This window comes from Uranotaenia lowii, chromosome 2 (genome assembly GCF_029784155.1).
Source record: "Uranotaenia lowii strain MFRU-FL chromosome 2, ASM2978415v1, whole genome shotgun sequence".
In the NCBI taxonomy this organism is placed as follows: Eukaryota; Metazoa; Arthropoda; class Insecta; order Diptera; family Culicidae; genus Uranotaenia; species Uranotaenia lowii.
In genome coordinates this window covers 249,786,814-249,811,813 of record NC_073692.1, presented here as the reverse complement: position 1 = coordinate 249,811,813, position 25,000 = coordinate 249,786,814, and the positions used below count along the sequence as shown (strand labels likewise).

General features: G+C 36.5%; 5 protein-coding genes across 7 annotated transcripts in view; 4 read left to right on the top strand and 1 right to left on the bottom strand.

Annotated features, from left to right (window-relative positions):
* The first annotated feature begins 962 nt into the window (after window positions 1-962).
* On the top strand, window positions 963-4,084 carry LOC129748833 (calcineurin-binding protein cabin-1-like). Its single transcript, XM_055743601.1, has 6 exons — window positions 963-1,641; window positions 2,219-2,353; window positions 2,425-2,673; window positions 2,733-2,896; window positions 3,208-3,613; window positions 3,683-4,084. Exons 1-6 carry the CDS (start codon window positions 1,141-1,143, stop codon window positions 4,034-4,036), a joined length of 1,809 nt encoding a protein of 602 aa, XP_055599576.1. The 5' UTR covers window positions 963-1,140; the 3' UTR covers window positions 4,037-4,084.
* Window positions 4,085-5,704: 1,620 nt separating this feature from the next.
* On the top strand, window positions 5,705-9,031 carry LOC129748831 (conserved oligomeric Golgi complex subunit 7). Of its 3 annotated transcripts, none has more exons than XM_055743599.1 (5): window positions 5,705-5,856; window positions 6,135-6,224; window positions 6,300-8,133; window positions 8,365-8,548; window positions 8,669-9,031. In XM_055743599.1, the coding sequence occupies exons 1-4, from the start codon at window positions 5,854-5,856 to the stop codon at window positions 8,532-8,534; spliced, it is 2,097 nt and encodes a 698-aa protein (XP_055599574.1). In that variant the 5' UTR covers window positions 5,705-5,853; the 3' UTR covers window positions 8,535-8,548; window positions 8,669-9,031. The 3 variants fall into 3 exon arrangements, with proteins under 3 accessions (XP_055599574.1, XP_055599575.1, XP_055599573.1); XM_055743600.1 differs by having other exon boundaries at window positions 8,621-9,031; XM_055743598.1 differs by having other exon boundaries at window positions 8,603-9,031.
* Window positions 9,032-9,717: 686 nt separating this feature from the next.
* Window positions 9,718-11,435, top strand: LOC129748836 (cAMP-dependent protein kinase catalytic subunit 1). Its single transcript, XM_055743605.1, has 2 exons — window positions 9,718-10,039; window positions 10,099-11,435. The coding sequence occupies exon 2, from the start codon at window positions 10,147-10,149 to the stop codon at window positions 11,206-11,208; it is 1,062 nt and encodes a 353-aa protein (XP_055599580.1). The 5' UTR covers window positions 9,718-10,039; window positions 10,099-10,146; the 3' UTR covers window positions 11,209-11,435.
* The window catches only part of LOC129748827 (phosphoribosylformylglycinamidine synthase), a 21,605-nt gene continuing 7,899 nt past the window's right edge, over window positions 11,295-25,000 (top strand). The window contains exons 1-2 of the mRNA XM_055743587.1: window positions 11,295-11,435; window positions 12,494-12,532. Of these exons, the coding sequence (XP_055599562.1) occupies window positions 12,518-12,532 (15 nt within the window). The 5' untranslated portion in view covers window positions 11,295-11,435; window positions 12,494-12,517. The remainder of the gene's footprint in view (window positions 11,436-12,493; window positions 12,533-25,000) is intronic.
* LOC129748837 (uncharacterized) lies at window positions 14,621-20,628 on the bottom strand. Its single transcript, XM_055743606.1, has 3 exons — window positions 20,182-20,628; window positions 18,030-18,997; window positions 14,621-15,078 (listed from the first exon to the last, which is right to left on the bottom strand). Exons 2-3 carry the CDS (start codon window positions 18,964-18,966, stop codon window positions 15,020-15,022), a joined length of 996 nt encoding a protein of 331 aa, XP_055599581.1. The 5' UTR covers window positions 18,967-18,997; window positions 20,182-20,628; the 3' UTR covers window positions 14,621-15,019.

The following is a 25,000-nucleotide window of genomic DNA, read 5'->3' as shown; positions in this document are numbered from 1 at the left end:
AGTTATCAAAAAACAAACTTTGATATAAAACCACAATTATTTATTCGCATTTTAGGAAATCGAGTTAACAATAATCAATTGATGTTAATTGTTCTACATAAGAATTGAATATGGTAAACCGATTGGATAAAAATCATGACAATCAGTTGAACACTCAATAACTACAAGCTAGACCTTTTTAAAGTAGATTTTATCTTCGTTTTTGAACATTTTAGCTTCAAGATGACATTGCGTTCATTAATAAAATGAGAAAAAAACATAATACAATCTTCAAAGGACCAGAAAATTTCATAACATAGTGAAATAGAGGTCTTACATCACAATCAAAATGAAATTGGAATTCATTTTCGTTCTAAAACATGTTTTTCTTTGAAATTTCTGCCATTCGCATATAAATTTTCGATATATTCGTTTTTGTGACGTCACAAAAAAAATCCAATATGGCTCTCGACACTACCTTATTTAAATATTCCTTGGGTTTTGTGTGATTTAAAATGTCGAAATCATATTGTAAGTTTAAGTTTTTTGGATTCGCGAGTGGATAAAAATCGTTTATTGGCGGTACAAGCGCTTGAAATGTGTCATATATTAAAATGTGGATAAAATCAACTTTTCCTACGATGGAAACCAACAATGTATAATTCAAAGTTTCGAATATCAATGAATCATTCTGTACGAACCTCATGAAGTAATCTGTTTCGATCCCTTTTACCCTTATAAAGGACATGTGTCATAAGAAAATTCGATAAATTGGGGTGCGTGCGGCTATAGAAAGTGGTCATAGTGCATTGAAAAACTTTCCAATATAAAAAACGAAAAATTGTATCTGCTTTATTGATTTCTGGTTTAAATCATTTCAATTTTCTACACCTATCTCAATTTCACCCGTCTCCACGTGAGACCTCAACTGCATAGCGAAAACTTATTACAAGAAATTATTACAAGACACATATTTTCGGTGATAAATAAAATCACATTCGTTTTTTTCTAATTTTCAGTATACGTTTTGTAACTTCACAAAAGCTTCGATACATCGAACTTGCTCAGAAATGTTTCAACAAAGTAAACTGTGAGAGTAACGACTCTAATAAAGATGTACAAGAACAATGCAACGAAGATGAAAAATGGTTGTACCATTATATGCTTGGAAAAATAGCAGAAAAGCGTAAAGAGGAACCTATTATGTATCTAACGCATTATCTGAAGTCATCGAAATATTTGTATGAAAACAACGCCACATATCCCATAAAAATAAACCACAGTAATCCATCTCATCTTTCTATCGAAGCTTGTGAACTGTTTTACAGAATTAACGCCGCCATAATCAAATATATCGAAAACCAAGAATCAATCCGAAGACCCACCGGAAAATATTTTAAAAAAATACTGAAAGAACTGTCTTCTAGTCCATTTGCTGTAAACCGAGCCAAAATCAACGACGTAGCGTTAAAGAAAAAGCTTAACGTTCAACAAAACTGCGATTCGGAACTGGAATCGCCTTCTACAGTTCCCCAGAGCTCGGTCAGTGTTCAAAGTGTGAAGGAAGTTGATAATTCTCTGAAAAGTCAGGAACCTCTCGTACAAGACGAAGGAAAGCAATTAGAACCCGAAGTAAATCAAATATCCAGAAGAGAATCACAGGTACGTTAAGTTTCCAAATAGATTACCCCAAATCTGTTCAGAATTTCCATCCCAGTGTCAATTTGAAGCAATCGTCCAAAATGTGTACATCACGTGGCTGCTCTCTGCTCTCCCGACATGATGCTTCTCTCCCATTCGCTTCGAAGCGTCGTTTTCTCCTTGTTTTGTTTCTCACAGGCGTCGTTCATTACAGAGAGACGCTCGCTCGCGTGACGCTCGTACATACACCACGTGGTGTGGGTTGTCGTTCTCATTTGAAGATGCTTGGAGTGTTCGTTGTGAATGCCATTAGTTTCGTTTTGTACAAACAATTTCGAAAATATTTAGCTGTGGATGCCCATCACTCAGGACTATTCAAGAACAGAAATAACATATTTTCATGCTTGAATTATATTTTAAAAGTAACTTCGTTAGAATAGTTTAAGCTCGTTAAGCCGTATCAGGGACTAACATTGTAAAACGAGAATTTTCTAGGCTCAGTTAGAATTTTAGCTGAGATTCTACCTAAATGTTTGTGAGAACAATGCGTTTTAAATCTTACTGTTCCTAAACTTTTTCGAAATACAATGATTTCCAGGAAAGCACAATTGGAACTAATACGTCATCTACATCAAGTAACGAAACAAATTCTTCTACGTCTGGAACAGTGACCCCAAATTCTGAACAAGAGTTTAGCTCTGATTCAGAGAGCGCAACATCGTCCGATGATGAGGTACGGGTCAAATGTAAAATGGATTGATGAAACGGGCGACTTTATATGTCTTTCATTCTACAATTCTACAGGTGGACATCAGTAATGAAGAACGAGATTGCATTTTTAAGGATTGCATAAAGAATCTTGAAGAATGTGTAACTAGATTTCCAGAACACTATAAATCAATTTATCGGTTGTCGTATCACTACATGAAAGCACCAGGATCTACAAGATCCATCGACGAGGCTCGAAAGTTGTTGTTAAGTTCATATAAAACCACACTTGGAAACTATGTTGCTGGGCTATTTACTGAAAGGCGTAACAACAACTTCTTCAACGTAAAATATCCTTTTTTATATTTATTAGCGAACAAATAACATAAGTATTCACATTTCAGGGAATTTGGAGAATACCTTCATCTGATATTGATAGACCAGGAAGCTTTGCATCACATCTTTCAAAATGCGTCGACATTCTTTTAGAATTGCTGAGACAGAGCAACGACCACGAAATGCTCCTGGATTTAACTATTCAACTAAACCGTACTCCGGATACTGATAAGTGAGTATATAATTATCAATTTAAAGAAAATTTGTTTATTTTTCAACCTGAGTTACTGATTTCTACTATGTATACCAATCTGTCAAATATAAATAAAAAAAATCCTTGGCTATCGCATGACAAGAGATTCTTTAACATGAAAAATGGCAAAATGGAGGCCGTAAATTGAAATAAATCTTTAAAGGGTACATTCTTGGCATAATCTGAGCTTTACACAGGCTGAAATACCTGCTGAACACATGGATTCTACACGTTATCATTTTTTCAATGGATAGTATTTCTAGTACATTATATTTTTCATATTTTTACAGAAAATATCTGAATGACTGTGATCGCCATAGAATTTGCCGAAAAGCATTTGATTTTTGTGTCCAAGTGTTCCAAACAACGTTATACAAGTTTTCTTCAGAGAATGAAGATAAAGGGATTCTGAGCACTATGGTGGACATTTTCAAAGCTTATAGAAAATCAATGAAACATTTTCAGGAGAAGGAATCTGTGTTTTCCAACATTCTTGTGGAAGCCTATAGGACATATGTAGCTAACAAAGCTGTAATTCCAGAAAACGCAAATTTATTAGATTTGGCAGTCAAGTTGTGCACATACGATATAAACTACCGTAAAGCAATGGATAAGATTTCCAACACGGGAAAAGTCATTCAAACTGGATCAGATTCTGTCACAACGATCATTACGCCGATGCAACCGATTTCTGCCGTAAGCTATAATTCTGCAACCAATTGCGCAGTTATGTAAGATACAGTTATATGAATTTTCTTCTTTCAGACTTTTATTCCAGGGTTAACAAAAACCCGCAAAAGTTTTAACAAACCGTTGGAAAGTCCATCGGTGCCACTTATTCAGAATCTTACAGAAAATGAACAGCTGTACAAAAATCCCGAATGCGATTCCAATATTATAAGTATGATGATGAACCAAGGAATGCCTAACCGAGAAGACAGAAGCCAAGAAGTAATTGATTTATCTACAGATGTAGAAAACAAACCTCACACCTATCCCTCGTTAGCAACTGATTTAACGGTTCGGAAGCCATCATCAGTGTCCTTTGTAAAGAATACTCATGGAAGTATGGATCTTGATTCAGATACAGTAATGGCAACAAAAAACGAAGGAAAGTAAGTTATTACGTATGTGATATAAATAAAATTGTCAAATTTTGAATTTAAACTACTTCAAATTGTTGATTTCAAACATATCTGAATTTTCTCAATACTTGTAACCTATTAAGTGTTACCTTATTCTTTAATAGCAAACGAACAAAAAAATAGATTTTCTCTTTAAACAGCATGGTAATAGAGGAGGTTGTTCTATTTTAACTTCCAAAGTCGGTGAGAATCAGCACCGAACAAAACATGTCAATTAGAAATGGAACCAGCAGAGATTTTAAAAGACTTTAAAGGACAATAGGAACATCAAGAATTGAATTGAGTTGAATGGAATGGTTTATTTTTTTATAAGTGTACTATTTACATGATTGCTTTAACACTCCATTGGTCAAGAAAACATAATCTAACAGTCACGATAACCAATAGGCCATCACCCAAGGGAGCAAGATAACAGATTGAATCGAATCGAACTCTCATGTAGATTATTCAATGATCTTTGACATTTGGTTCAAACAAATTGAAAATGTTAGCAAAAATATCGAACGGATTACTGCTATTGGATCTTATAAATATGCCACATATCATGTTCCGCAAGATGACCAAGTTATCGCGTCACATGATTTGGGAGAGGAACGTATCGCTTCGAGTAATCTTGAATCGGCTATCAATGGGACATCCAGTGATGTGTGCTAATCGCGTTAATTATTTCATACAGGTCATTCTGCCTCCCTCATTTCTATAAATAAGATTTCTATAAAAATCTTTTGAGGTTAAAACTTACTAGAAATCTCATTTCTGTTTTTATATGTCTATAGCAAAAGAGCGTATTTTCACTCTAAGTTGGTGTTGTAAAACGGTTATTACAAGTTCAATTTTCAATCCTAATAATAAATCGAGTACCTACAACTTCGTGCACATTAATTGTAGGACTATAATTATACTACAATCCAAATTTTATTTGGTTTATTCTAGGTTTATGGAATTCTAAGAAAGCTTCACCTGGGTGATTTGTCACGTGAATTGGATGTTTATTAACGTTTTAGTATATTAATTAGATCTACAAAATCTGGCATCACTGCTCCCCCTGAGTCGGTCTGTCTCTCTTTATTTATGCCCTACACGGGGTGAATAATGAATTTGTTCATGTGCACAAGTGAGATGCCAAATTCTCCACCACTTTTGATAAGCTTTTGTCGCAACTAAAGAGACTGTAAACAAAGAGGCGCCATCTCATCCCTTTCCAAATAATGAGCTTTCAACCCAGCTGTAGGGCTGCCTTTAAGACTGCTTGGTTCTGCTCGATTGGGATGACACTGACAGAAAAGGAAAAATTCCAATCGTGACATTTCGTCTCTTATACTGTATTTGTTTTCTCCACTCGTGGAGTGTTCCACCGTACCCGATAAAAACAAACACAAATCGTCGCCAGTGTATTGCTATCTCACTCACTCACACGCTCTCTCGCAACACTGGCAAAATTATCGGTGGGCCACCGTCCGTAAGCAGAACTCCGACAGGTCAAAACCAGTGCAACACCGTCCGAATAAACAAACAGTTTGACAGCACCTAGTGGTGCACCAGTGCAACACTAGTGCAACACTCGGCATAAACAAATACGGTATTAGTTTACTATAGGCTCGTTAGTCGCAACCGTAAGAAGAGGGAGTAGAGAGCTGTTTTTGCATCTCGTTTTCACATTTAGCCGCATAACGAAAGGAATCAAATCTCTACGTGTTTACAATTTCAGCTCACAAGTGCTACGTTTTAGGTCTTGCAATATTGATATTTATTTCTAAATTTGTGTTTTAAATTGGCTTATAAGTTATTGTAATGGTAAGATGTCTCGATTATCTCCTTGTTTCCGAAACCGGTGCCTTCTTTCATTTGTTTAATCAGTATAATTGGGATGGATTCAGCACTTGATAGGATGTAATGTTTAGTGTTATTGTCATGTTTTAACCCTTCAAGAAACAATCAAGAATAATTAAAAGGTCCTAGAATTCGTTAAGATACTACAAGCTAGCATATACCGTTAAGCGCTATGGAACTCATTCAACTATTATCGAAAATTATAACGCAATAATTATCTACAAGGACATTAATCATTTCAGGATTTTGTGTGTTTTTCTGAAGATTCCTTCGATGCTGTCAATTGGATAAATACCATTTTCGAACCAAACAAAAATGAGAATTCTAAAGATGTGAGTAAATACCTATTTATAGTAAAACACCAAGTTCACTGTACTTTTCTATTTATGCATTTCTTTTAATTATAGAAAGTTTTCACAACATGTGTATCAAGATTGCAGATCTACGTTGAACAGGTTAACTTTGCACTTGAAAAATCAAGCTTACAAGTTACCGGTTTAATTCCACACGTTATTAAAGAGGTGAATTGGCTTCAAACAGAATTAGAGCTATTGACTAGTAAAATGAGTCAACTACAATCGGAAATTGGGCAAATTCAAAGTTCTACCGGATCTTTCATGTCGTCCTTGGAGCGCAGTGAAAAGATTTTAAGGAGGATTCAATCTATAAAATCGGCCATGCAAGAGTCTGATGGTTGGAGTACACTGGCGAACGAACTGGACGATTTGCTCGAACGAAAAGATATCGATGCTATTGAAGAAAAGTTCATTGCATTGCAAAATTCGTTCAAAGCTCAACAAGATTTCCCTGGGCAAACCGATCGGGAGCTGCAGATAGAATACTTTGCAAACCGTATCGAGTCGCTTATTAGTCCAATGATTATACAATGCTTTCAGACTGGAGGCGTTGAGCCATGTTTGAAATATGTCGGTATGTTTCGGATCATTCAACGTGCCAATCATCTGGAGCAGTGCTACAGAACTGTTCACAAGAAAACGGTTTCGGATAGCTGGGCAAGGCTAGTCGAAAATTGCGACTCAATCGAAGTTTTATCTGAATTTTATAATAATTTACACGAGTTTCTACAAGGCCAAATAAAATGGTGTAAGAAAGTTACAATTGACCCTATAGAACCATTTCATGTCATGATTGAGGCTTTGTTACAAATTCAGCCCAATCGAGGAGATTTTGTAAGAAAACATCTAGAAATTTCAAGTTCGAAAATAGAAACTTTGTCAAATATTGCCACCATAGACAATAGTTTCTCAGTCTCACTGAAAAAAACTACTGAACATTACAACATTGTTGATGGTTTACAAGAACGAATACAAAATGCCATCTTCAGTTATTTTGAGCAATTTATATCGAATTATTTCGAGCTAGAACGTTCTTTTGGAACTGAACTTTTGCAATCTTATTCTATAAAAGATGGAAATATAACGGAAATTGTGAGAACCTTAAATAACACTAACGACAAAATTTCCAAATGGATTAGTAACGTATTCCATCGCTCTATGGTCATCTCAAGGAATCGCACTTCGATTTATTTGATCGCCTTATTCAAGAAGTTTTTCGTCAAATATATCGAGTATTTTGCCAGCTTGCAAAAACAATTACTTTACTACAATGCAGAGAATACCGACTGGAGTTTGATTCAATTGAACGTAAATACTTTGCAATACCTGAGTGATTTCTACCAAATAATGCAAGATTGCGAGTCCAAAATATCAAACATTACAAATTCATCTACTGACAAAAACGCAAACGCCGATATAAGTGAAACACTATGGACAGATGAGCAACTGAAAAATAATGGCGATTTGTATTTTCCCGACGAATACAAGGCTTTGCGTAAAACTTCTTGGAGAATTCACAATAATGTAATCAAGCTGATTTTGCATACCATAGAGAAAAGAATGAACGAAATGACGTTCCAAAAAAGCCAAAATAATGATAATTTCGTGCTACCGGATTGCAGCTACGCTCCCCAAGAATATGTAACGCAAATTGGACAATATCTACTAACACTGCCCCAACATTTGGAGCCTCTGCTCTTATCGCCTCCAATCACATTGCAGTCGTTGTTGAAATTTTGCGATAATGCATACATTTCAGAGAAACCTTGCTCTGATGTTCTGTTGAGTTTGGTTGCAGAAGAAATAACGGCTTTATATCAAGAAAAAATAGACAACATTCTTAGCCTTTCTACTTCCGGTGCTAAACAATTAGCTGCTGATATAGGTAAGTTGAATCACATCCAATTCTATTTCATAATTCTTGTACATAAGCATGTTTTGAACATAAATTTACCGTGTAAACCAAAAATTGATTAACATATATTAAACATTTGTATAAGAACAAATTTCCGATTGGATTAATCGAAATCGGAAACCGAGCACACTGACAACTTTGAAGCTCTTCATAATATGTTTATATCAACCTTACATTGACTACTTTTTTTCAAATTTTCAGAATATTATGAAAATGTTCTCGAAGAAATGAGTCTTCCAGCAAGTGAACATTTTCAACAAACTGTAATGTTGTTGAAAGTACCTGCAGAGCAGTTCAATTCTGCTAGTACTGGCTGTTCAGCGAGGCTGGTTACCACAATTCGTCAGAAACGGAATATTTTGTCTTGTTAAAGTGTTAGTTCGCCGTAAGTATTTGAAAAACTAAATAATAGAAAAAAAAATCTAACCTTAAGGACTAGGTTTCTTATCAATTCCAGCACGACTACAAGATAATCTAACAGAAATATTTTAACTTTCGATCCTAGATCATACGACATTTTTACGTGATTTCTATCCACGACTCAGAAGGCAGAGTGGCGTCTAAACATATATCTGGTTCAATCAGGGCTTGCTCTCGGGCTTGGATTTGTGATCATTCCCCCGTGTGCTTTGAGCTACCTTAAGAACCAATTATTAGAAAATATGTTTTAAGTTTTCTCGACCCTCTGAAGCTTAGCACACATTAGGTGATGGGTTGTGCATTTTTGATTGCGTAGAAATGTCCAATGAAGCATATAGGTTGAATCACGTCGCAGCTGACAAAATCGCACTACTCATTGCCTTGTTAGTATCACATTTTGTCACAGTACCTACTTCGTTACAGAACATCAATAAAGTTCAACAATTAAGTGTGTTTGCATTTTTTATGAACTTAAAAGAACAATACTTTAATGAACAATATGAATGTATTCGTTTTATTTCCATGTTTCTCGAGATGTTTAAGTCATCGAGCTGAGTATGAGACAGAGCTGCATTTCATACTTTTTAGAGCAACTCTATTGCTCTAACGAAATTATTTCCAATCAAGGTATAAATCTGGCAAACCTACTCGTGTTTCCTCAAGTTGGATCCAAATCTCACGTTTTTAAAAAACGTTTATTTGAAACTGCTATAATGGACCACCGGTGCGGTGCGAATACTTTGGTCCAAATTTCGATCGAAAACGGGTGTTCGGACCAGGAATAAAGCAGTAGTCGTCGAGTAACAAAAGTTTGACCGACCAGTGTTGCACTTTCTCAAGAACAATGCCCTCTGACTTACATTTTCAACAATTTTATTCTTATACAAAGCAAACTTTCTTTATCTATTCATCTTTTAATTTCACATCTTTCATTTGAGTTCATGCCGAAAATATTACCTCTTTATGGGTCACTTGTTCACCATTCGGCTGTTTTTCAGATGGGGTCCATGTTGATTGATTTTCTATATTTCCAGCAGAGGCGCTGTTCTTGATTCATGAATTGTCATTCAACATGACCTTGATAGACACTGTCACTTGACATTTTATACGAGAAACCAAGTGAAAATTTTTAGTTGGCGTTATACCAAAGTGATCATTGCTGTCCACAGAAGAATTAGTAGATAATTGTGTTTGTGTGTTAAGACTAGAAATAAGAAATCGATAAAACAATATTTCAGATAAGAAAAATATAACCTGATGACAAAGTTGACTATTGATACGTTCAGTTAATGCCACGAAAATTGAGTTTAACAATGATTGTTCTCGGGGAAACATAGATAAGACTTTTCACCATTATTTTTTCTGGAGAAAAGGTCAACCTTACATGGCGGAGCAGTAAGAGTTTAAAGGAAAAATTTATGTAACCTGTCGGAAAAAGAACTCACATTGGCGCACTGTAAGGCAGTACACTGGATGCAGTTTTGGAAAGAGTTCTGAGATTTCTTAGAATTCCAGATATCGCGAGTGATCAGAAATAATATTTGCAAAGTGGAGATCATAAGTATGGGGAACAACGCAACATCTACAAACAAAAAGGTTGATGCAGCTGAAAGTGTAAAAGAGTTCTTGGATCAAGCAAAAGAAGATTTTGAAGAAAAATGGAAGCGGAATCCAACAAATACTGCAGCCTTGGACGACTTCGAGCGTATCAAAACACTTGGTACTGGCTCTTTTGGCAGAGTCATGATAGTACAACATAAATCAACTAAAGATTACTATGCCATGAAGATTTTGGACAAGCAAAAGGTCGTTAAGCTTAAGCAGGTGGAACATACGCTCAACGAGAAAAGAATATTACAAGCAATTTCGTTTCCATTTTTGGTTAGTTTGAAGTTCCACTTTAAGGACAACTCTAATCTTTACATGGTGTTGGAATATGTTCCTGGAGGAGAAATGTTTTCACATCTACGCAAAGTGGGAAGATTTTCGGAGCCTCATTCCAGATTCTACGCAGCGCAGATAGTCCTGGCATTTGAGTACTTACATTACTTAGATTTAATATACCGTGATTTGAAACCTGAAAATCTTTTGATCGACTCTCAAGGGTACTTGAAAGTTACTGACTTTGGCTTCGCAAAACGCGTTAAAGGCAGAACATGGACTCTGTGTGGAACCCCGGAGTACTTGGCTCCAGAAATTATTTTGAGCAAAGGATATAATAAAGCTGTCGACTGGTGGGCATTAGGAGTTTTAGTCTATGAAATGGCTGCTGGATATCCACCGTTCTTCGCAGATCAACCGATACAGATTTATGAAAAGATTGTATCGGGAAAAGTACGATTCCCTTCCCATTTCGGTTCAGAGCTGAAGGATCTTCTGAGAAATCTTCTCCAAGTGGATCTTACAAAGCGTTATGGTAACTTGAAAGCTGGCGTAAATGATATAAAGGGTCACAGATGGTTTGCATCAACTGATTGGATTGCTGTTTTCCAAAAGAAGATTGAGGCACCTTTCATTCCACGCTGTAAAGGGCCTGGTGATACTAGCAACTTTGATGATTATGAAGAAGAAGCACTAAGGATCTCGAGTACCGAAAAATGTGCGAAGGAATTTGCCGAATTCTAAGCAGATAAAGAGTCGTGTTGATGAAGATGCAATCATATAAATTCAGATTTTAATTGAACCGAAACACGTCACCAAATTCTCAAATTAAGAATGATTAGAAATGACCAACAAATTAGAGCCAATATCGTCATAATGCTGATTGTTCCGCTCCAGTACAAAACTAATATTCGTCGTTAGTATTGTTATGGAAATAAAACATCAATACGCTGCTGTTGCCATGTTTGAAAGTAAGTATTGCAACCTTTTTAAAAATGACACATGTTGAAAAGCTAAAATCCTTTAGTGATGGCTTAAAATCCGCTTTAAAAGTATATAGTTAAAGATAGCTGCCACATGGAGAGACAGACATAGGGAAAGAATTTTAAAATAAATGTGTTATGATGATGATAGATTTTTTAACGAATGAAATGTTACAAGATCATACAGATTGCTTTAAAAGAACAGTTTTTTTTAACATACATACATACATAGCATTATCATTAGCGATTCAACTAAATTTGGTAGGTATTGTAAGCATTAGGCTTAGTTTTGTACCCATTGAAACAATTATATGAATGCTTTTTTCAATGAACTTAACACTAAGCTATCATTCTTCCCAAGAGCCCTATTATAAGAATGCTCTGTTTCGTTTGAAATTCATTCAATCGAATCAGAACTCTTAATCTGAATATTTTTACTTCAATTTTGACCTCTGCAGGTCTTAAATCTGAATTCGAGTTTCTGAAACTGATTATTTATCTGAATTATGAATTCCATTCTGAATCTGTTTTATATCAAAACTAACCTCAGTTTTTTTTTATCTCTGTTATATTATGAATCGCCTTTGCGGAGGATTTTACCTTATAAATGTAGATTTTGAATTTAGCGCGGATACTATCAGTTTAGCGCGGAAACTATAAATTGTGGATTAAACTAAATTCTATTCTATTCTAATTTGTTTATTTATAGAGGATTTTAACCAACATGGTCATTCGTCCTCTTACATTAATTAAACTAAAATTCTGTAAAAAATATATAAGTATATGAAAAATCACGCTGCACGAAAACTGTGAATTTTTCATGAAAGAAGTTTCTATGTTTTATATGACGTTGGTTTTCAGGGTTTCTTATAAAAAAAAAAAGTAGAACAAGCACAGTGCTTTAAACTCTTTGCAACCAAGAATTAGTTTACCATACCATAAGATTTTCTGTATTGCAATATTTATCAATCTTCTTATTGGTTTAAAAATTAATTATAGTGGTAAATATTTTAATAAAAACTGAATCTATGTTTATTTTCTTTCAGATTGAACACGAAACTCATGGACGAATGTACCAAACTACGGTAATATATTTCTTAGAAAAGAGCTGATCTTTTTTTAATTTATTTTTAAACTTGGGACTTTTTTTCATTATTTTTATTTCAATTTATACTTTTTCATAAAAAACGGGTTTTGTTTTGTTTTCATCTGCTTATAATATTTATCACAAACGACTGTGCTTTATTATTCCAAAGATTTAATGTAGACAATGGCCCGAACTTCTATGTAATAATATCGAGAAAAAAAGTAAAAACTTCAAAGAAAAATTGCCAACGTTTGAATAATGAGGGGAATGAAGGGCATGATTTTAATTTAACTTCGGACTACAACCGCTGTATTTTTCTTTTTTTTTTTCAACCGATCTGTACAATACTCATAATAATGTTTTCACAATATCTTTTTAGCTACGCGGTAAGGTTTCTCGAACTTTAAACTTTATACATATTGGTTGAGAAACAAGTGATTTTCAGCCAGAAATCAAATTGACACTCTAGAACTAATTAGTGGGTTTTCTATTGTCTTGGAGCGTCCGTGGTAGCGATCCGGGAAAACCTTCGGGATTTCATCGCCTCGTCGGGAAAAAACGTTAATTTCAGCTCATCACCGGGAAAATTATAATGTTTGGAAAATTTCCAAATAACTTTCTTAACTGTAGAGTAGTTTTTGACAGTCTGGACATAGTTTCATCTCATAAACAGTCCACACATATTTCAAAAAGGTCAAATTTTGTGAAATTATATTGTACGGAATAGCTTATCCATCTCACGCAGAAAATTAGAACAAAAAATATCATCCGAGTAAAAAGTTGAGAAAGGTCATAGTTGAAGTGACAGTGCTACTTCCCATTTTTATACAATTACTAGCTGATCCCATACGAACTACGTTTCGCTTTGAACTTGGAATATGTCATGAACAGTTTGTATGAAAGTCAGTTGCGAAAATTCTCCAGATGCACTTCCGAATTCATTGTTAAGTAATAATTGCAAAAATAATGGACGATTACTTTTTCTGTCGAAATCAGGAATCAACTGACCGTGCCAAAAACCCCCGTGTTTAAATTTTGAATCGATCGTTGCATAACAACGCTATTATTTCCAAAAAGTTAAACTCCTTTCGGTGGCCTCTTATACACTCTTTTATACCTGAAATTGATTGCCCTTCCCTCAAAACTCCCGTGTGCAAATCTTCAAAGCTATCCATTGCATAATAACATCAATATTGCTAAAATCAGTGAAAAATTAATTAATATGGACGACCCCTTTCGTCGACCCCTGGCAAAACATTTGTCCTCTAAAATCGATTGCCAGTCCCCGAAAACTACCGTGTGCAAAATTACATTACAATCCGATGTCAAATAACGACGATATTGAAAGGTTAATATGGACCCTTACACTGAATTTAATATCTGAAATCCATTGCTCGTCCCTCAAAACTGTCGTGTATCAATTTTCATCTGAATCCGTTGTATAATAACGACGATATCGCATTAACAGTGAATAGTTAATATGGACGACCCCCTTGGCCGAGCCCTGTTTTTAATTTGGTTAAGTGAAATCAACTGATTGTCCCTAATAACTCCTATGTGCAAATTTTCATCCCAATCCGATGTATACGTCAATATCACTAAGATATTGAAAAGTTGATATGGACGACCTCTTTTGCCGGACCCTTACACTGAATTTGATACCTCAAATCGATTTCACGTCACTCAAAACTATCGTATATCAATTTTCGCTGAATACGATGTATAATAACATCAATATCGCAAAAAAGCGAACAGTTAATATGGACGATCCCTTTGGCTGACCCCTTACACACACCTTGACACCTGAAATCAATTGCCCGTCTTTCAAAACATTCATGTGCAAATTTTCAACACGATCTGACGAAAAGTAACGTCAATATCGCGAAAACAATATTTGTCTTGTATGGACGACCCCCTTCAGAAGGGGTCATACGAAAAACTGAAAACATTTTTCATCATTCCTTTAGTGTCGGTACTTAAGTTTTCACTTACGTTTTCAAGATGTAATAAAACACGTCGATCGAAATTAGCCACCAGTCTGAGACTGAATTCTTTATTGATCACTGATCATAAATTCCGTATCTGAGTCTGAGTTACAATGTAAACACAGAGAGAGAAAGAGTGATTCTCTCTTGCATAGATTAACTCAGCGAAAGGGGTTTGGACGTCAACGTCGAAAGATATTACAATTCTTCCCTTTTAAAAACTTACTTACATAGAATAACTTAAAATAATTTGTATCTAATTCATGTTTAATTCTTTTATAATTCAGTTTTTATCTAAAGCTATTTTTTTATGTTTTATTCTAGCTGACCTCCTTACAATCTCCATTTTAGAGCCATTTTCATTAAATTTTCCGATTTGATCGCTTCCTAATTTTATTTCATTATCAAAACCTTCTAAGTCTTCTTCTTCATCGATCGAAGGTGCTCTTTTTCTTTTATTGGAAACGATTGGTACCATAATATTGGGCCGCGTTAACTCTCTACTCGCAATCTTTATCTGGTCTCGGTGCACGTTGGTAGTCACGTTTCCACACGTCACCTGAAATATGTTCGATGATATTCGTTTTACAAATATAGCTTCTATCCATTTTTCTAAAGTATGCTGTTTATAACATCTGATCCACACTTTGTCGCCTACAACTAAAGTATCAAACTTATCAACTGTTTTGTTTTTGTCAATCGTAAACTGTTTTCTGTGTTTTATGTCAGCTGTGTTTTCTTTCATATTTCTCGAGAAATGACTTTTAGGATTTATTAAATCTATCAGTGTTTTTGGTCTGTAACTAAATATTTTTTCTGAAGGAAAAATCTTCTCACTTGTAATACAAGTATTTCTGTAGTTAAGAAGGAAATAATTTAATTGATCTTCCGTATCCCATGAACGAATTTCGGGCTCCAACAAATACTTTTTGAACACTTCTTTCACCAGCCTTACCATCCTTTCAGCCTGACCATTACTCGATGGATGATAAGGTGGACTCTTAAGAACTTCAATTCCTTGGTTTTTGAGAAAGTTGATAAAGGCTTGTGAATTAAAGGGAGGACCATTGTCTGTTACCACAATATCTGGTAAACCAAATGTTGAAAATATTCTGGCAAACTTTTTGATAACTTTTGCCGCGTCTGTGCCATATTTCATCCACTCTATCTCGATCCATTTTGAATAACTATCCACTACTATTAAAAATATCTTCTGTCCGAAATAAAAAAAATCCGCGTGTATTCTACTAAATGGTTTAGTCGTGGGGATCCATTTGGAATTTTTAACTTTAATTGGGTCTGCCGTCATTTTACAGCAAGTTAAACAATGGCGTACATGCTGCTCAATGTCTGTATTCAAACCTTCCCAATAAACAGTTTGTCTTGCTAGCTGTTTCATTTTGACAACACCAGAATGATTAACATGTAACAGTTTCAATATTTCTGGAATTATACTTTTTGGTATCACCACACGATTTTGAAAGAGCAAACAACCGTTCAATAATTCCAAGTCGATTTGCTTCGAAAACATATTACTATATATTTTTTCTATCCTCTGTGGCCAACCTTTTTGGACAAAAATCATAACTTGTTTCAAAACTTGGTCTTTTCCTGTTTCATTTGCAACCTTCACATAATCCAAAGGCATATTGTTCCCATAATTTAAACTTTGTATGACTGTTGTGTCGAGGCTCGAAGGAACATTTTGTAGTAAAGGAAATCTCGAACAGAAATCTGCGTTTGCAAGTTTTTCTCCTTTTCTGTAACATATGTTGAAATCATAAATTGATAGTTCTAAAACATATCTTTGTAGCCTAGTAACAAAAATCGATTTTTTTCCTTCTTTGCCAAAAATTCCTATAAGAGGTTTGTGATCTGTAAATACCGTAAACTTGTGGCCGTATAAATATTTGTGAAATTTTTTTATAGTACAAACGAGCGCAAGAGCTTCTAAATGTAATATAGGATAAGCCTTTTGAGCATTATTCAAGGAAAAAGACGTAAAACTTATCGGTTTTTCTTTTCCTTCCACTACCTGGGCCAAAACACCACCCAATCCATAGTTACAAGCATCTGTTATGATAACTAAAGGCTTGGTGGGATCATAAAAATCCAAAATTTTCGATTTCAACAAAGCCTCCTTGCTAACTTCAAAAGATTTTTGACATTCAACAGTCCATTTGTATTTAGTATCTTTTCTTAATAAATTATAGAGTGGCGAGAGATGTAAAGCAAGCTTAGGTACAAATTTACCATAATAATTAATCAATCCTAAATACGATTTAAGTTCAGTTGTATTGGTTGGTTTCGGCGCATTTTTTATCGTAGAAAGTTTATCTGGACATGGACTCAGACCTTTATCTGATATAATATGCCCTAAATATGATAGCTCGGACACAAAAAACTTACATTTTTGCCAGTTTACTTTTATATTAGCCACTGATAAACGTTGAAGAACAAGGAATAATCGTCTTTTACATTCGTCAGCATTACGTCCTGAAATTAGAACATCGTCTAAATATACAGAAACTCCTTCAATATTTCCCAAAATCTTTTCCATTGTACTCTGAAATATTGCACAACTTGAAGACACGCCTTGAGGGAGCCTATTATAAGTAAATAAACCTTTGATGGTGTTAATAACCATGAATTTTTTGCTCTCTTCTGATAATGACAATTGAGTGTAAGCCCCTTCAAGGTCCAAAACACAAAACGTAGTACAACCTGAAAGTTTTGCAAAAATATCCTGAGCTACTGGCAAAGGATAGGTATTTGGAATAATACATTTATTTATGGACACTTTACAATCTATGACTAACCGAATGTCTTGATTCTTCTTTACTACGGCAATAACTGGAGACGCCCATTCACTCGTTTCAATTGGCGTAATTACGTTTTCTCTTTCCAATTTTGCCAAATGTTCTAAAACTTTTTCTTTAAGTCCATAAGGAACGTCATAAGCTTTTTTAAAAATCGGTTTATCAACTTTAAGGACAAGTTCAGCTTCATACCCTCTGATGGGTTGAGAAAAATCCTTTTCAAACACATTTGCAAATTTTTTCTTAAGATCTGTAATAATTTCATTCTTGTTTGGCAACACTGCAACATTTTTTATACTTGAAGTTTTACAAGCGAATGTTTTTTTCCATTCTGGAAAAAATACGTCCAACCATTCTCTTCCTATGAGAGGATAAGAATTGTAATTTGGCTGGTACATACTTTCTTTTAAAACAATCAGGGGAAGTTTCTCCCTACAATTGTTAAAATTTACCAATACGTTTGCCTCACCTAGAATTTCCAAATGACCACCGTTTACAACAACTAATTTTCTGTTACTTTTGAAAAGATGAACAGAAAAAAATTTACGAAACATTTTTTCTCCCATTACAGACACAGCTGAGCCAGTATCAACTTCCATAGTGAAAATATTTCCTTCCAAACTAACATTTAGCAAGCATGAGCTATCCGACCTGTTCACATTTGACACCTTCATACAAAAATAATAATCACCTGGTGATGAATCGTCCTCTTCAGAGTCCTCACTCAACTCAACTCTAAGTCTGGTCAGCGCCTGATTAATTTTACCCATAGTGGTTCGTGAAGGAGCTGGAACAGCCACACTTTGAACACGATCTGTTCTGCTGGTACCCGGTCTGTTGTTAAAGGAGACGCTACACTGCCTTTTAATGTGTCCTTTCTGCCCACAGCGGTTGCAAATTAGATTGGAGTAGCGGTTCTCATTGCTTCTTTCTCCGAAAGAAACTCTCCTGCCCCTCTGTTCTCCACGACTCCTACTGCGGCTACGATAGTCTGCATCTCTTCTCGGAGTTGATTGGAATCGATTGCCACCGTGATAAGCCCTTCTTCCCAACCTCTCTCTTACTGATCCCACATAAGAATTTTCTGGATTGTTGTTACTTAAAATTTTTGCTCTGTTTGAAGCCAATTCCCATTGGGTAACTATGCGTTCAGCAGTTTGCAATGTTAAGCGATCCTGTTTTAATAACTCTCGTTGTAATTCCTTGTCCCTGATTCCCACTAAAATTCTGTTTCGTATTGCCTTATCTTTATAATCGCCCAAGTCACACTGCGAAGCTATTAATTTCAAATCTAAAATAAAGCTTTCAACCGTTTCATCTTCTGTCTGTATTCTAGATTCTAATTTGAAGCACTGCACTACGTCAGTATCCTCTTTATCGAATCTAGATTTGAGACGAGCAATCATATCCGTATAGGTTACCGTATTCAAATTTTGACCCGGAAACAGCAATTTGAGCTCACTAAAAATTACAGGACCGCTCAATGTAATAAAAAGAGACCTTTTTCGGTCATCAGGGGTTTGATTAAATTCGAAAAAATGTTCAAATCGCTCGGCATACTGACTGAACACTGTTCCCGGAACATAGGGTTCCATGGAACCAATAATATTTCCATTTACATTGGCCATTATAATTGTGCAATCGAAAGAGGTCGAGTCACTCACCCTTATTCTCGTTTTCGATCGAATGACATTCGATCGAAAGTTTCCCCCATTCGTATTCTTGTTTTCGTTCGAACGTATTAGAACAGTTCGATTTTTCGAACATCGTTCGTCGGGTTCGTTCGAACGAATTTTTGCATTCTCGTTTTCGATCGAAAGTATTTTTCCTTCGTCTTGACAAACGCAAGTTTAATGCTGCGAACCGCAAACGTTTGCATGCAATACTCTTGTATAATTCAAACATATGTTGTGCACCATTAGGAGGAAATGGGAGAAAAAAAAGGAACTTGAAACTTATCATAGGAAAATTGCGATCTAGAACGAATTGAGCCAACTATTCGGAGATTTTTGATCACGGATAAGCCTGTGGGGGTAGGATTAATAGGGTACTAAATAATTTTAAATTCTCTGGGATCAATTTTCCTTATTTTTACATGAAAATAAAAAAAATGTTCTAAGTTCAGATAAAATATAGTTAAATTATTTATTTGGCATAATCACAAATTTTAAGATCGGGATCATGGTCGAGTTCCGATATTTAGAATTTTCTGAGACGGCACAACTTTTCGCAGGACAGATAACGGCAGCGTCTACGTTATTCCTGGTTTTCATCACGGGTAACTTTTTTGTGATCGGAGACCAACTAGGCCACAGAAAAAGCCTTGGTATCAAACGGTGTTTTGTTTTGCTACTGCCGACGATGGTATTTTGCCAGGATAGTTTCGTTACCGCGATCAGCTCCAGCCACTGTTGACGCTCTGCTCTAGTTTGGGTTTGATTAAATTCCAGGAACCCAGCGAATCACTGCACATTCTTCTAAATAAATCACCATTCAGAACACCTAGAATTGACATCTTCTTGAATTGCGAAATTAAATATAGCCGTCACTGGCCGACGAAAAAATTTCCACCAGAGAGTGATGAAAAATGTTGATTGAAATTTTACGTCAACAACTGTCAGTTTTATACACCAGGGCTGCCTAGAAATTTCGAAGTTCATCTGGTAACACCAACATCGAACGTATTGCATTCGAACGAAAACAAGAATAGCTTTTTCGAATTCGATCGAAAGTATCCGTTCGAACGAATGGCAGATACGCCGTAAACCAGAATAAGGGTGACTAAAAGTACAAAATCACGGAATTACTCACCAAATTATTTCCAACAGTGCCGAACCACTCACCAGAATTCGTCTAACCAGAATGCGTCTCACCGAAATCCTTCTCACCAGAATCCGTCTCAGCAGAAGCCGTCTCACCAAGTCACCACTGAACCCAAACAATCACCAGCTGACTCCGCTCGGCTTCCACGAATGATGAACAATAGCGTTGATAGTACAAATGATTCCAATTTCTTCTCCAAAATGGCGTTACTATTGAAGAATCCCGCTTTAGCTTTACACCGATCCACCGGCAAGCTCTATTGTGCAGCTCTCTTGCTTAATAGCTCAGCCTACACAAAACAGATGAAAAAATTCCTTTGTTTCAGCACTTAGCACTTCAAATAATTAGGGCTTTTATCACAGCTTATGCTGACTCTACAAGCCACTCGTTTTCAAAGTTTTCACACGTGTCCCTGCACGAATTACGGTTGAAAAAAGTGCAACACAGCAAATGACATACGCGGGAAGTGAATTTATATAATTAACCACCCGCATAGCTAAGAACCATACTGTGAATCTTGCGAACCATTTGGTTCTGATTGCATTAATAGTTTCGATTGCTTTTGGGTCATTGCTAATGTGCCTTTACTAGAAACCAATTAAAAACCATTGTTAAAAGATACGTATAATCTTCCAAGAAATTAATTGATTAATTTGGCAACGCACCGATAAGATACAAAATTATTCATGAAAGATTCAGTTGATATTCATAAAAAATAATCGAATATTTTAGCAACGCTCCTCACATTTTTTCTGCTGTCAGCATCACCCGCGTGGCAAAAATTGTGAATAAAAAAATCATCTCCCGGAAAAGTGTTACCATTTTGGTCAGGTTCTGATGAATCTAAATTCATCATGGGTGCGGTAGGCAACAGAAACGGTTCCGGTGGTATGACGGTGAGTACACTGACTAATTTATTGTGGTAATAAGATTTGTTTTTTAAAGTAAAATGTTTAATTCCAGGCCCAGGTAATCGAGTGTCTCCACAAAAAACCGACGGCTAAGAATGATGGTGCATTTGGTTCCAGAGCTGAAGCTGGAAGCCAAGGAAGGTTGAGCAGTGCTGCGGCAACACGAAAAAGGATGGATCGGAACTGCCATCGCAGTTGGTACCGAAGTGCTGCAGGATTGGGAACATCCGGAAGGTGTATCCGCAGAATGCGGAAGGTTAGTATTTTAATGATGAATCATGTAATAAAAATAGTGAAAAATTAAATAAATTAGTAAATCAAATTTCTTTTTGTATTTTTTTCCGGAAAATTAATTGAAATTTAATAAAATGTATAAAATCTCACCATGGGGTTGAATCTTTTCATTGTTGGTTGACGATAAGTTGTAACGTCATCTTTTTATGAGCGGATTATAAGACAACGATAACACGTATGATCAACTCGTTGAAGATTGAGTAGAAAAAAGCAAAAAAATTGAATGGTAACTCTACTTAACGACCCGTTCGATGTATCGTAAAGTGCGTCCAAACGATTCCATGTCATGAAAAAATGATAAGCCTTATCTTACTTTAATAATCCAAAACTATAGAAGTAATCTTTTTGTTGTCTTGGGAAGAAGATAATGGGAATAGTCACTATATAATACTGATTTATGCGGGCACTTTTCCTCGTCGTCAATTTTAGTGTCGGTACTTAAGTTTTCACTTACGTTTTCAAGATGTAATAAAACACGTCGATCGAAATTAGCCACCAGTCTGAGACTGAATTCTTTATTGATCACTGATCATAAATTCCGTATCTGAGTCTGAGTTACAATGTAAACACAGAGAGAGAAAGAGTGATTCTCTCTTGCATAGATTAACTCAGCGAAAGGGGTTTGGACGTCAACGTCGAAAGATATTACAATTCCTGGTCCTAATAAGCATTCATGCCAAATTTCAGACCTCTAGCACTTAAGACAGCTGAGTCTATAGAGGACATACAAACATACAGAAATTGCTTTTTATACATAGATGAAATCTTCACAAACTATATTTTATTTCATAGTCTAACGTTCTGTTTTTTTTTTTTTTAAAGATGTGGAAAAGACCAAAAACTACAACTTAAAAGTATGTTTTTTTTTTCAAAACTAGCCTTGATGCAATTATACCAAATATTTATTAAGTAGCCCTGTCTTATGCACGACTTTATATATTTTCACGAGACTTTAATCAAATGTCTCTGACTTAAATGACTCATCCAAGCTAATCGACTACTAGTATTCAAGAAAGTCCACTTCTGAAAACGCTTGTCCAAAAAACTCAAATTCGTTTCAGTATTTGTAACAATTAGCTTATTTTTAAACCATATGTTGCTGTTTTATTCGTTGCGTGTACCTGTCATCATCGCCCAGCTCTGTTTACAGCTGAAATTGAGTGTAAACAAAACAAGAAAAAGGAAAAAGCGAACAAGGAAAACTGCAACTCAGGATTCTTCGCTTCGGACTCTGCTAATCGCCATCGCGTTTTTGTCGATTTTCCCGCGAGTGTGCTGCTGTTTCCTGCGCCGGAAGAAATCACCGCGGCAATTCCACAGAACTGAGCCAAAACTCCTACATCGGCAGCTGTCTTTTGGAAGTGCCGCAACGATTTCTCGGAAATTCCCCATCGGACGCCAAAGCGCATACATCCGGCCGAAACCAGAAAACGCACCCAGGAAAACCCGGTGAACGCATCTCGGAACGGGTAAATATTTACTTATTCGTGGGCAGCGGAACAACATAACGTTTGCGAGCTACTTTTAGAGAGAGCCGACATCCACTCTGCCACGGTTTGTTGGTTGGAGCCACACCGTATGTTTGTGTCGGATGAAGTGCAATCTGGTGGCCTGATTGTGTCAAGCGGCAGCGTTAGCAGCGATAGCCAAGTGCGCCCAGCAAACCCTTAAAGTAGGGTGTTCGGAAGGTGACCAAAGCAGCCTGAAGAGCGTAACCTCAAGGGCGCCCAGACCCCAAATAGGGGTCTTTTGTCGGGAGCTGAAGCTTCTCTCATCCAACTGCTCGCGGCGGGAGCTGGAGCGGCGCTTTACTGCTGGTGGTCATCCGATGACGCAGGTGGTCGCTGAAAGGAATTAGATGAGTATGAGAAAAAACAAGTAAGTGCTAGATCTTGTAAGAAGAAGAAGCAGAAAGAAGAAGGACAGAAGCGAGATTAAAGGGAAAAGAAGAAGAGACGTTCGAGCGAGAAGAATAAGAAGAGGTGTGATTTAGCGGAAGAGGAAGAAGAGCGAGGCAGCGAAGAAGAGAAAGAAGAGCGCGGCGGAGAAGAAGAAGAAGAAGAACGAGGCAGAGAGGAAGAAGAAAACGATGAAATTATATTAGAGCCAGGAAGAAGGAGATTCCAGCATGCGATAGAGGAACAGGCATGCAATAAAATCATGAGAATTTAGTTTATAAGCAACATATTTTAATTTGGTTTTGTTTTGTGGCGTTATTTTATGAATGTTAGTGATTTGTGTTTCCTCCCCATTGCTAGCCGGGAGTGAAGCTAAAGAACTTCAACATTGGCGCCCAACTAAAAAAACCCTATGTTACACAAATTTAAAATTTAATCGGTCTTGTTTAGTTTTCGTCACTTTGGTAGTTTTAATTGGATGTTTTAGATTAGTTTAGTACTTTATTTAATTGAAAATGGATTTTATTCATTTAACAACCGAAGAAATTTTATATGAATTGTCCCTGCGATATGTAAAAAATTTGGGTCAAATGACTCACAGGCAAATGGCCATAAAATTAAGAGCTCTGTCTCAGGAGAGCTTCAATTTTACTGACTCCTTGCACGTGATGAGTCCAACAACAAACATTGAAACCTGTCAACGGCGTATCGATGAACTCAGTGTTTCCACGGTGGAGGCTGAGCAGTGTAAAGATGTAAACAGCTTACTAATATACCGGTCGCAACTGCATCATTACCACAATAGACTGTCTATGATCAGACCCCCAAGTGAACTGAAGGAAGTGGTCGAGGGTTTGAAGAACAAGGTGAACAAAATGCGTGAAAGTGTGCAACTTGCGATAAAAAAGTTGAAGCCGAGTGAACTAACCTCAAGAAACTCAGCTGTGGGTTCAGAAGCAGCCAGTGATGAACAACTGGGTTCCAACAACTCGGGGAACAGCACAGGAAGGAAAGCGGAGTCTTCACCGCCTTTTGCGGGTTTTGAAAGCAGCCAACAACAACTTAAAGGAATTGATAACAGATCTTCGATCAGTGGTTTTGGACATCAGGAACCACTACGATCCATTAACAGTCCGTTCCGTTCAAGGGGTAGAGGCAGAGGTCGAGTTTCACAAGCAACGAACCCAGTAGGGGCTCCGACACAAGCGAGCGCTCCACAGGTTGAGCCGTACCGGGACGCGCTGTCGCAACAAGTGTTACAATTTAAAGTTCATTTGATGTTTCTAGTCCTAAATAATATGATACGATAATTTGGCAACCAAAAAACCCATCCCCATGTTGATAATTCATAGCGTGTCGTTAAAATTTACCCAAAAACACGACAAAATACTCGGCGTGTAAAATACACGGTATTTCACGTTTAGCGTGAGCTGGAAAACCCGGAAAATGTCATCATCATTCCGTACGGGTGCGAATAAAAACAAGATCGCTACGAGAGCGAAGTGCAGCGCGGCAGTGAAAATTCCGGGAAAATTCCGAGAAAATCGGGTAGGAACTACGACAGCTCTGCAGCACAAACAGAAAGGAAAAGCTCCGACAAGGCGCCTACCAGCCACGCGGCACGTGCTCGAGGAAGATTAGAGGGCAGAGCCCCACTGAAAGGTGTTCTCCCGCCCACCTAAAAGGGTGAACTGGCGCGAGAGGGAAGCGTAAAGCTTCGGGAAAGCAAAAGAATA